We start from the raw sequence: 12,124 nt of genomic DNA, 5'->3' as shown, positions 1-12,124 counted from the left end.
GTGAAATGCTCAACAAATAGCGTTTAGCACTGCAAACAGCCTCGTTTGGTAAATCTTACTACTCACTTTTTGCAGGCCAAGCAGTTAATTGCCTCACTCAAGGTTAGGGTAGAAGCTCAGTGACAGAACCACAGGAATATCCAGACAGAATCTGGCACACGTATTTTCACCAAGAAAAAAAACGTTTTGCACCAGGTCTGTGTTCCAGCCCAAACAGGCAGGAAAAAAATAAACCAGAATGACAACGATTAGTGACTATGAGCTGAAGCCAGACATTTAAATTAGGAACAGGGCACATTTTTAACTGCAAGAGGTGACTAGTCATTGAACAAAAAAGGAAAGTGGCAGCTTTTCTATCTCATATCTTTAGGGAAGTTGTTTTGCTCTCTCATTAAGATTACGTTCTGCTCTGCTGCACCCATACACAGACTCTGCTCTTGTTAGTCTCAAAAGGACTCACTTATGGATATAAGAAGACAGAAATGACTCCTAAATTCCCAGTCCTGCAATGCGATACACGCCGGCAGTCTCTGAGCACACCCGAAGCCTTGCTGAATTCAGTGGCGCTCTGAGCAAGGACAGGGTCTGCCTGTGCTTATCAAGGTGCACAACTGCAACCTTGAATGTCATTAAATAAGCATAAGCTTCTGCTGCAATGCTGAAAAATTGACATCGTGTTTTAAAGCAGAGAAACTCGCCTGTTGCTTTTTAATGACACAGACAATGCTGTTCTACACGTATTTCTGCAGCACCAGGAATTCTTCTTGATACTGGTAAGAAAACAAATCTTTATCAGTACTAAATCTGTCCATACTACTTTTAATTTTAATGCAGATGCGAGACCCATTCCTATAATTATTTGTACCCACTCACAGTTTTACCCATAGGAATACTCCAAATGACATTGGTGAGACCAAGCTTATACAGAAAGCTAAACATGTGGAAACTTGTTTGTAGACTGAGGTTCTAAATTTAGCATTTTCTTCTATCTTTGGCCAATATAACCTTTAAAAAAGTAATTCTGCCTGTGTACCTAAGTCTGCTTGAGTGGCTGAATATTTGTGAGCTTTGCGTGAAGGGGAATGATCTTGAATCTTTGTATACTTGGAAGAAAGAGATGTAACAAAACAATAGACAAAGGATTTACAGGAAAGGCAACTGGAATCCTCCCGCAGGATCCCCTGCAGCAAAAACCATCGTTCTATAGAATGAGGTTAATTAACTGTCAGTTGTTTCTGAAGTGCATCTGAATCTAATATATTTGCCACAAAGAAGTCATTAAAAGAGTATCAAGCCACTGCTGGAAATCAAGACTACTTAACACTCCCACTCTCGCCACAACTGCACTGCTACGCATGACTGAAATTGCACGTCTCTCATGTTGGAGCCCCTTCAGCCTCGATTCACACAGGGAAACGTGCTTTTCCCCAAGCCTCCCGCTGCTGCAGCCTGTCTGCTGGCCATCACTCACTTCCAGATACAGCACTCACACACCTGGAGGGCTCTTCCGCTGACTTATCATGTTAAGAAAGTGGTGGGAATGACTATTGTGTCTTCCCTTCTGCTCCAGCTGAGCTGATTCAATGGAAACTTTCCCTCCTGAAACAGCCTACCTCAGCCTGGAAAGGATCTTAAAGAAGAGCAAAACCAGTGACCTCTGGTTTTCTCGGTATTGTTCAGGCACGCACACAAGCAATTTTACTGTTGTGCCTGACTCAAGACTACCAAGCACTGCTCCAAACTGTGGTGGTTATTGAGAACCATCTGTCAGCTCTTGTAGACACCTTTCTATCGCTGGGCTGAGGACATGGTCCTACTCTGTCCTTGTTATGGTCTGTAAAAGAGGGTGGGAAAGGGCTGTGGGTTGCCTCTGCAGGCGACAGACTCCAAGCTGAGACAAATGGATGCCTCTTGCAGTGTCTACACAGCAACAGTACAGCTGAGAGCTGGTATCTTGGGATTACCTGGACTTGGTCTTCCCTAGAGGCTGCACAGAACATGACACAGTGCTAAGAAAAACATTTGAACACCAGGCTCCCCCAGGGCTCTCTGGTGCCGAGGGTGACCCCATTTCACAGGACCCTCACAACCCTGCCCCTCCTTTCCCCCCCCCCACATGCTTGCAGCGGTGGCCAAAAGGTGCTTCTTTCTCACACAACCGAGGGCCTCAAGGTAAGAAATGGAGATGTCTCCATTCCCCTTAGACAAGAGGGAAGGGTAACAACAGGGAAATTTTTAAATATTTCACTTCCATGGGATTTCTCTCCTCAGGGAGGTGAGCTGACCACGCTCTCTCATCCAGCCACACTGACAAGCACCACGCTGGGGCACCACCGCGGGCTCCCCTACACCACAGGGCCCGCAGGGGTGCACACGCTTCCCCAGGGTATCACTTCGGGATATCAGCACCCCTCAGGCCACGTTTTCAAGCGCCCTCAAAGCCCCCAGGCGAGTACGACTCGTCCACCGCGGTGCGGGACCCGCGCCCGCCTCAGCCCGCCCCGCGCGACGCCCCCTCAGCGCGGGGGGCGGAGCCTGAGGGGACGCGCGCGCGCGCCCGCGCTCCAGCGCAGCCCGCCGCTCTCGCCCATTGGGCGGGGGAGGGGCAGGGGCGTGGCCATCCCCGCGCAGGTGGGCGGAGCCGGTCGCCGCCGGGGGCGGGGCGGGGGGTGGTTCCTGAGGAGCAGCCGCTCTATCCGGCGACCTCGGCTGCTCTGGAGGAGAAGGGCGGGGCGGGAGGAGGTCACTCCTGCTCCAAGATGGCGGCCCAGAGGAGGAGTCTGCTGCAGAGTGTGAGTGGCACATTTCCCCCCTCCGTGCACACGCACCCCCCAAGGTGGGTGCGAGGGGGTACCCGGGACCACCTCCTCGTCCGCCCCCCCCGCAGTGCCGTGTGGTCAGGGGGAGGCCCGGCGAGGGCGGGAAGCGTCCCCCCGGAGCGGGGAGGTGGGCTGCTGCCCTCCCGACCCCTGTGCCGCCTGAGGGCGGGGGGTCCCAGCGTGGGGGAAGGCCCTGCGTGCTCATCCATCCCCACCGTGGTCTGGCCTGCCGCTCTGCAGCGCTGCGGGGCCGGGGGGGGGCCGCGGCAGGTGGCTGGGGAGGGCCGTGCCTGTGCTGCGGGCTTCGGGGTGCCCGCGGTGTGAGGGGACAGCGGGCGTTGGCAGGCCTTGTGTCTGTGTGTGTGTGTGTGTGTGTACTGGCAGTGTGCGCCAGGGAGATGGCGGCCCCAGGGATGCCTCTCTCATTGCTGGCAGCAGCAGGGCCCCGGTCCCCTTGTCCTGGGTGAGTGTAGTCCAGCGGGGAGCCAGAGCCTTCCCTGTGCTTCAGTGCCACGGGTGCATGAGGGTCTGATTCAGCAGGTGAATAGCTAAGCTAGAGCTGTGCTGTACCGAGTGTAAAACTCGGGTGCCAATTTCGCTTCTGGTTTCTTGTTAACAAGAGCCGGTGGTGCAGCCAGAGCTCAGCTTCAGAGGGAAAAGAAGTGGTAAGTGATCCAGTTCTGCAGCAGGGAATACGAAGTTATTGGCTGGGGTAGTGTGCTACCGTGTTAGCAAAGGGAGAAGGGTTGAGAAGAGGGTGGAGATGGACTTGTAACCTGTACTGGACCAGGATCCTTACTTCAGGCTGCTTGAGGCTTACATGGTCTCTTTCCTCTTTCTGTCTCTTAGGAACAGCAGCCCAGTTGGACAGACGACTTACCATCCTGCCATCTCTCTGGGGTGGGCTCTGCTCCAAACCGTTCCTACGGTGCAGATGGCAAGGGGACAGAGGGTCACCCCTTGGAAGATAACTGGTTAAAATTCAGGTAAGTGGGTTGCACCTGGGACACAGACTCCTGCAGACACAAGGGCAGGTAAAAGTGGTATTTAGTTTGTCATACAGGACTCAGAAGAAGAGGGCGAGGCCCAGGCATGCAGGAGGTGTCTGGAGGAACTTGTTACCTATGTCTGTGTCTCGCAGACATCTGTGACCTCTTTGCTTCTGCTCCCTTTGACAGGAGTGAGAACAACTGCTACCTCTATGGTGTCTTCAATGGCTATGATGGCAACCGAGTCACCAACTTTGTGGGTCAGAGGCTCTCTGCAGAATTGCTGCTGGGCCAGCTACATGCAGATCATAGCGATGCTGATGTGCGTCGAGTTCTGCTGCAGGTAAAGAAGCTTTGGCTGGGAACAGCCCCTGCTTCTCGCTACCCACCTGCTCTTTTTGCCACCAGGGGAGCAGCATCTGGTTTCTGTGGGGGTTGGAAACATCTGCCAGTGGTTGTGATTGCATTCATCCTGAGAAGCTGTAGTGCTTTGTTTCACTCCTGCCTCATACCCATCTGTCCCACTGTCTCTGTCAGCATGGTGCTGAGAGCTCTCCAGGAAGCTGCAGCTAGTCTTCAGTGACATGTAGGAACAAGTCAGCCTGTGAAGGAGATGACAATGAGTGAAAGGGGGAAATTCATGTGTGGGGAGATGGATTTGTGAGTGTGCTTTCTTGAGTGATAGGCAAGTGCTTACAGTCAACACACAAAATCAGATAGGTCTCTGACATTGCTGTGAATGTAATTTCTATGTTTTTGTCTCTTGTTTTGAATTGTTGCAGATTGTTTTTACAAGCTGTTAACTAGTTGCGCTGAAATAATTGTGTTTCGATGTGATGTAGTGATCCTTGAATGTCTGTATGTACAGTGATCGTCCACTCTTATGAGCCAGTCGTAGGGAGGTGGGGATGGGTAGCCTCAAAGGTCTGTGGGCATTGGATAAGAGCTTGGTTTCTCTTTATGGCCTTTTTCAGGCTTTTGATGTGGTGGAAAGAAGTTTCCTGGAGTCCATTGATGATGCCTTGGCAGAGAAGGCCAGCCTGCAGTCCCAGCTACCAGAGGTAATGTAGCCCTAAGAACAGAGATCGCTGGAGGTCCCACCTTCCAGATTGCTGGATGAGGTTTGGGTGTATTAGTCTGGTCCAAGGGAGGCTGTAATTGAAAATTATTTCTCTGTGGTTCTTCTATTCTGGGAGCATGTGTGAAGTGAACTGAGCATCTTGGTCCATTTTCCAGAGTTCCCACTGTTCATACTGGCACTACTTAGACCCCCCATTGGTTATCTTAGTAAGGAACTGAACATATCATGAAGAAGAGTTCAACCTGTACACGTGGCTCTTCCAGGACAAAGCCATATGACGCAGATGAGAGGCAAGGCCTCACATTTGTGTGGCATCTGGGCAGCTGTGGATTCTGTTCTTCAGGTGAACTGGACTGTCGTCTCCAGAACCTTATCAGAGCCGTGTTATTTGTTAGGATTGAACAAATAATTGTATGTCTTGCACAGTCTTGGCATGACGCTAAGACATGCCAAGACGAGTCCCCTCCCTACAGAATTTTGGTTCCAGCTGTGGTTTCTGTGTTGTGGACTGTGTGTTTAAGCTTCCTCCTCATTTTGGGTTCCAGGGTGTCCCTCACCACCAGCTGCCTCCTCAGTACCAGAAGATTGTGGAGAGATTGAAGGCTGTAGAGCAGGAGATCTCTGGAGGAGCCATGGCTATTGTGGCTGTTGTTCTCAACAACAAGCTCTATATCGCCAATGTGGGTGAGTTGGTTTTTGTCAGCAGCTCAGTCTAGGCGTTTCTGAGGATGGCTGTGGTTCTGGGAAGTGAAACAAGTTTGAATGTGGGGGGACAGTTTCTTTGGTCTGTGGCCAAGGAGTGATATGCTTGTTAGTTATAGGAGCACTTGAAATCAGCCTGGCTCTTTATCTCTGCAGATGTCGGCTGATGCAGTGTATATGACCAAAGAACAGAGGGAAAATGGGTTGAGAGGCAGTAGTGCAGGCTCACTGAGAAACGGAGAGCTTTCTTGTGAGGTACTGGCTGAGGCCTGGATGAAGAGCTGCCTAGCAGGCCTACTATGCTGCTAGCAAGGCTGCTTTTTTGGAGATCATGATGAGACAGTACATGAGCCTTTCTCTTCTTTTCTGTCTTTATTCCCCTCTCCTGTTCCTTTTCCGTTTGGATATGTTCTTCCTCTTAACGGCAGAGCTATCTGGTGCCTCATCTCGCTGCTCCCACTGCAGGTACCAATCGAGCACTGTTATGCAAGTCCACAGTGGATGGGCTGCAGGTGACTCAGCTCAACGTGGACCATACGACAGAGAATGAGGATGAACTTTTTCGCTTCTCCCAGCTGGGTAAGTGTTGATTTTCATGTTCTGATCTGAGAACATCGCATGCCTCCGTTTATCTGGGGCTCCAGGAATGACTCAAGCTGCTGGAAACAATAAATGACCACAAAAAGAAGCTTATTGTGGTTTCAAGTGACAAGTTCCGTGCCTTCTTTTTCTGCATATCTAGCTATTGTGAGGCTACAGAGTGAGTAAGTTCAACTCACTGAACCAGCAGAAAACTATCTTTTTTTTTTTTCAAGTTTTGAGAGTTAGTTTTGTGTCCGACTGCCAAACTGACATTGATTTGCCCTCCAGCTCAGTGAGTTTCTGGAGTCAATAGGAAGGCAGGAGTGGAAGCACGCAGCCAGAGGGTAGAAGCAGGATGGTCAGTATGTGACTGCTCCTTTGGAGGCAAACCACAGTTATTCTGGGTTAAGTTCTGTGTGATGCCTCACCCTCGGGATAGTGCGTTTCAATACGCCTTTGTACAAACTGCTGCAAAAAAAAGCAGCTGCGCTTCAGACAGAGCCAGGCCAAGCACTGGCGTTTACTGAACTCTTGCATCAGTAACTATTGAACTCTTGATGCTGACATTTTGCTTTAGGCAATTTCCCTTTTCCTTTACAAAGTTTGACATGTTTTCTTCCTTGGTCTAGAACTAGCCCAGACCACTTGTGTGATTGCTAGTACTGAGTTCTTCTTATTGAGATACTTATGTTCTGTACCTTTGTTTAGGTAGATTTAACTTGGCATTCTTCATTAGGTTCACCTGGTAGATCATTCTTATCTGGTGAGGCTGTTGATGTGGTAATTTTCTGCTGCTAGGTCTTGTTTTATTCGATTTCTCTTCCATTTCCTCTGTTACTCCTACTCCAGGACTATGGGTATGTGCTGTGAAACAGAAGACTGAATACAAGAATCCAGGGAAAGAGACCCTTTGACTGCCTTTTTACTGCCAAAAATGCAGAATTTAGCTGCAGTCCATAGCAGAACAGGGATCTGCTAGAAATGCCGTCCTTAACTTGGTGCAGCAGTGGCTGGCAGTCCCAGCAGGCGAGAGAGTCTGTGGAACAAGCTTGTGTGCACAGGCTGTTTTGGTAGCCCAAAGGAGGTTGTTGTAGGGCTAGGCTGAAGCACAGTGTTAAGAGGTAGCGGGTATAGCATTTGTCACGATGGTGCCTGTGACACACCTCTCCTGGGGGGCGGGAGGGAGAGGTCTTATGCCTTTGTGGCTCTTCACCCAGCACATTGCAGCTTCTTCAGTGCTCCAGGAGAGTTGCTGTGATTTAGACACAACCTCTCTGGCGTGCTGTGAGCTTCCCTGTGTTTGTGTCTGTCGATAGCATGGATCCCCCTGCCAGGAGCTGGCAAATGAGCCAGGCCATGTTGATGAGTCAGCTTCGGTCTGCAGCAGATGGCAGAGTTGTGTCTTACTGCTGGGGTAGGTGTGGAGCCATCTGTGCAGTGTGACTTGGTTTGACTCAAAGGGAGAGTTTCAGCTGGACCCCTGCATTCACCTTGTGCTGAGGACAGTCATCTCTAGATAAAATCTCAAAATAACATTTTCTGCCTGTTAGCTCTAGCTATAACCAGGAAAGGGGAATTGCCAGAACAGACCAGGTAAGCGGCTCAGCTGCTCTGAGTCCTGCTTCAAATAGTAGCCGCACCCAGATGGTGCCTGTTAGAACCTTCTTCAAGATGGGATTCCTTCCTAGCCACTGCCAGAGGTATATCCCCTTAAATTTATTTAAATAAATACTTGTTTGGGCATTGTCCTTATTTTAGGAGTAGCCCACATCAGTTTGAGCACTTGAGCAAATTCAGTGCCTCTTGTAGATAGTTCTCTTTTTCTCCCTCTGCAATCTAGTGTATTAGTGAAATTGTCATGTGGAGTTCAGGAGCAGAGATCAATAATAGGCGGAAGAAAAGGCAGAATCCTTCACATACGTTTTCCTCCTTCCTGCCTTCTCCTCCCATTGCACAGTCCAGAGCTGACAGGCGCAGATGTTCCCCTGCCTTTTCACCGTATGCTTGTGTGCCCAGGCCAGCTGCCACCGGTGGCTTTGGACCAGGATGTGGGCTTTGTTTTGAGGCCAACTGTTGCACGCGGAGTGCGCATGTCGGGCTGCGTGCATCTCTCTCCTCTTTCCTTCCCAGATTCCAACTAATGAAAAGACGTCCTTTGGAACTGCTCTTCCTTTTCTCCCTGTTGGGCACCTGGTTTCTTTGGCATCTTGTTTAATCTTACAGTTCTCTTTAGCTGTGTATATTTCTTTTCTCATTCCTGACAGTGTAACTGGAGGAAGTCCTGCAAGTTTCCCAATGTCAACTAAACCTTTCTGTTTTTCAATCTGGCAGGCTTGGATGCAGGGAAAATAAAACAAGTGGGAACTATTCGTGGGCAGGAAAGCACTCGGCGCATTGGAGATTACAAAGTCAAATACGGCTATACTGATATTGAACTGCTCAGGTCAGAAAAACTCAGCTTTGTGGTTTCAAGCCCTCCTTTTCTTCATGACCCCTCCATTCTCACCTACTATGTCACCATTAAATACTAAACAACACCGTCTCTTTCCAGTGCTGCTAAATCTAGGCCCATCATAGCAGAGCCCGAAATCCACGGAGGGCACTCACTGGATGGGGTGACTGGCTTCTTGGTGCTCATGTCTGAAGGGCTTTACAAAGCGCTGGAGGCAGCTCATGGGCCTGGGCAGGCCAACCAGGTGAGCCAACGTTCCCTTGGCTATTGACTCACTCTGGTGATGTCAGCTCTCTTATACAGACTTCCCTCCTCATCTGTCCTGTGAGTGCTGGCCAGGTTGAATGCCTGTGCCACCCCATTCCAGTCTGTCATAATATGGGAGCTGCTTTGCCAAGCCAGTTCTTGTAGGCAGCTGCCCATCCCTTAGGAATAGCTCATTAAAGGGAATGGGATGATTCAAGGCACAAGGGCACATACCAGCAGGTGAGACTGGCAAGCATCACAGTTAGATGAGTTGCCATAAAAACCTCTTGGATCAGATGGCAGGAAAATATTTCCTTCAAAATCTTCTAAACATCCTTCCTCTTTTTGTTTTTATTTTTTTTTATTTCCCTTCTCTGCTCAGGAAATTGCAGCCATGATAGCCACAGAGTTTGCCAAGCAGACATCACTGGATGCTGTGGCACAAGCAGTAGTGGACCGGGTTAAGCGGATCCACTGCGACACTTTTGCCAGCGGTGGGGAACGGTCCAAGTTCTGTCCCCGGCATGAAGACATGACGCTGCTTGTGAGGAATTTTGGGTACCCCCTAGGTGAGATGAGCCAGCCCACACTGACACCAACGCAAGGTATGTTGGGGAGAGAATGAAGCAAAAGGGTGGAAGACAAGATCTCTTGATCAATCCAGCACTGACCTAACATCTGGAGAGGATATACTCGGTGTAGAAGGAATTTTCTTATTAAAGGGATTATTGGCTTCTGAGACAAAGAGTCTGTGACAATTTGACAGAATACAGTACAGCATCTGAGAAAGGCAGTTTAATATAAATTCTTGGGTTCTTTAGCCCTTTCTTTGGCCTTTCTTTGCTGCTGTGCACCCCCAGTCACTCATGTCTCAACTGCATTTTATAATTCTTGTTTTCTTCCTTCTCAGGAGGCCGTGTCTACCCAGTCTCAGTGCCATATTCCAGCTCCCAAAGCACCAGCAAGACAAGTGTCACACTGTCTCTTGTCATGCCTTCCCAAGGCCAGATGGTCAATGGTGCCCACAGCAGTTCAACTCTGGATGAAGCCACCCCCACCCTCACTAAGTAAATGTCCTGATCTCTTGATACTCATGGATGTCCCCTCCCTGGCAGTGTTCAAGGCCAGGTTGGATGCGCCTCTGAGCAACCTGGTCTAGTGGAAGGTGTCCCTGCCCAAGGCAGGGGGGTTGGAACTAGATGATCTTTAAGGTCCCTTCCAACCCAAACCATACTGTGATTCCACTCTATGATACCCACAGTTTTTCCCTGCACCTCACACTGTGTAAAGTGGTTGAAAAGCAGAGACACATGTCAGTTACCTGTCAGTTATTCCCTTATCTGGAGCGTGGCCCTTCTGATTGCAGTCTTGACAGCCAGCATAACGTGTTAGCTGGAAAGCGATTGTGTGAGGAGTGGGAATGAGTAAAGCGAGCAGCTCTGAAGCCAGCTCTGGGAACATGCCTCGGGAGCAGCATCTGCTGCTGTTTGTGGGGGGCACTCTGGCAGTGAGCAGCCCTTCTCTTTGGATCTTGGGTGCCAAGTGTATTGGGTGCTGTACATGGGAGGAAGTGTGGGTGCCCTTCATTTTAATAAGGAAGAAGGGCTACGCAGGCCATCTGTATGGCTGTTAGAGAGGCTGTGCTGCATAAGTTGGCTTGATCAGAGGTGGAGGCCAGAATAGAAGAAAAAGGATAAAGATTAGAACTGGATCCTATTTGGATCCACTTTGCAGGATTGTACTAGTTAGTGGCTCTGGTTTAGGTTCAGCCTTTAGTACAGGGTGGCGTGTGTACACACTGCAAAGTGGAGAAGCTGTCTGGTTGTTGTGTTCTGGTAGCTCTACAAACAATGAGGCTGACGCACTAGAGCTGCTTTGGCTGCAACACGGGTCACGCGAGAATAGCTTTCCATGCTGCCAGACCCTTCCCGTAAAGCTCATACTGTATGGGTATGAGGAGGCCAGCAGAGTGCATGCCTCTTTTTTTTTTTTTTTTTTTTTTCCTACTTCCTCTTCTTTGTTCCTCAGACGCCTGGTTGTACTTAAGGCATTCCAGTTAAAGGTGCATCAGATATCTTTGGTGTTCATCAGTTCCAAGCATTTCTGAACACTTCTAGTGCTCTGATAGAGCAAGAAACTGCGACTTTTTACCTGTTTGCTGAGGATAGCTTGGTCTGTGAAGAAGCTGGCACTTGTTCTGGTGCTTTTTTTGTCCAAAGCATCAGATGGGGAAAAATAAAGATGCTTGTGTTCTCTCTCTTTTTCTCTCCGTAGCCAAAGCCCAACTGTGACACTCCAGTCGACTAATACTCACACGCAGAGTAGCAGCTCAAGTTCAGACGGTGGTCTCTTCCGCTCCCGACCCACCCACTCGCTCCAGCCAGATGAAGATGGGCGTGTGGAGCCCTATGTGGATTTTGCAGAGTTTTACCGGCTTTGGAACATGGACCATGGTGAGCAAGGAGCACTGACTGTGTCCTAACGTGGAAATCTGCCTCCTCCAGACACCCTGCACTCAGCGGCGCGAGCGAAGACTGAGGCAAGAAGGAGAGCACTCCACCGAGGGCTGTGTTCTGCCCAGAGTTAACTCCTATCCAGGATGTGCTGAACACTGGGCTGGGGAGCATGTGCTGCGCTCTCTAAACACATGTTGCCTGTGCCATGCACCCAATCCTGACCAGCCTCGTTCCCTTGGAAGCCCTGTGAATAGGGGAAGGGGTCTTGAATGCAACCCTCACTGCAGGTTTTTGCAAATAAAGATGCAGAGAGGGCTCCCTCTGGGTAATGCACGAGTAGGGGCCTGTACAGAGGCTGTGTGTGTGCGCGTGTGTAGGTGTACGCCTGTGTGCCTGCGTGTGTGCGTGCTGTCATAATGTTTCCACAACTCAATTCATGATGCTGTGATTCCAGTGTTCAACTCCATAGAAGATACCTCTATTTTGCAGAATAAATAACTTATAGCTACACTCATTGGCACCTGTGTGGCTTGCTCTCTTCCTTACAATGTTGTGTGTGGGTGTGACAGCTCTTCCTGGTGAAACCCTCTATTCCTTCAGAATAGGGGGTTGTACCTTGCAGCAGGCAAGCTGATGTTGTAAAAGTGGCCTGAGCCCTTGCAGGTGACTTAAAAGCATAAGGTCTTTGTCCCATGCTTCCTTATTTGCTGAGCTTTGGCACTGGATTATGGCTCGGAGTTAAACTATAAATTCAGGTTACTGTTTTTTGTAGGTGAAATGCACATTGTTTCCCTTAA

At 49.6% G+C, this 12,124-nt stretch overlaps 1 protein-coding gene across 1 annotated transcript; it reads left to right on the top strand.

The window, feature by feature from the left end:
- Positions 1-2,731: 2,731 nt before the first annotated feature.
- TAB1 (TGF-beta activated kinase 1 (MAP3K7) binding protein 1) lies at positions 2,732-11,837 on the top strand. Its single transcript, XM_068400486.1, has 11 exons — positions 2,732-2,792; positions 3,669-3,805; positions 3,998-4,151; positions 4,783-4,869; positions 5,435-5,573; positions 6,057-6,170; positions 8,505-8,616; positions 8,725-8,869; positions 9,254-9,476; positions 9,782-9,938; positions 11,146-11,837. Exons 1-11 carry the CDS (start codon positions 2,760-2,762, stop codon positions 11,351-11,353), a joined length of 1,509 nt encoding a protein of 502 aa, XP_068256587.1. The 5' UTR covers positions 2,732-2,759; the 3' UTR covers positions 11,354-11,837.
- Positions 11,838-12,124: the final 287 nt, after the last annotated feature.

This window comes from Nyctibius grandis, chromosome 5 (genome assembly GCF_013368605.1).
Source record: "Nyctibius grandis isolate bNycGra1 chromosome 5, bNycGra1.pri, whole genome shotgun sequence".
Taxonomy (NCBI): domain Eukaryota; kingdom Metazoa; phylum Chordata; class Aves; order Nyctibiiformes; family Nyctibiidae; genus Nyctibius; species Nyctibius grandis.
This window is presented reverse-complemented; position numbering and strand designations above follow the sequence as displayed.

Bases quoted from the DNA above. Each gene is read 5' to 3' on its own strand.
- TAB1 (XM_068400486.1), top strand. From the start codon at position 2,760: ATGGCGGCCCAGAGGAGGAGTCTGCTGCAGAGT. The intron at 3,806-3,997 runs GTAAGTGGGTTG...TCCCTTTGACAG, and splicing joins GATAACTGGTTAAAATTCAG to GAGTGAGAACAACTGCTACC. The intron at 9,477-9,781 runs GTATGTTGGGGA...CTTCCTTCTCAG, and splicing joins CACACTGACACCAACGCAAG to GAGGCCGTGTCTACCCAGTC.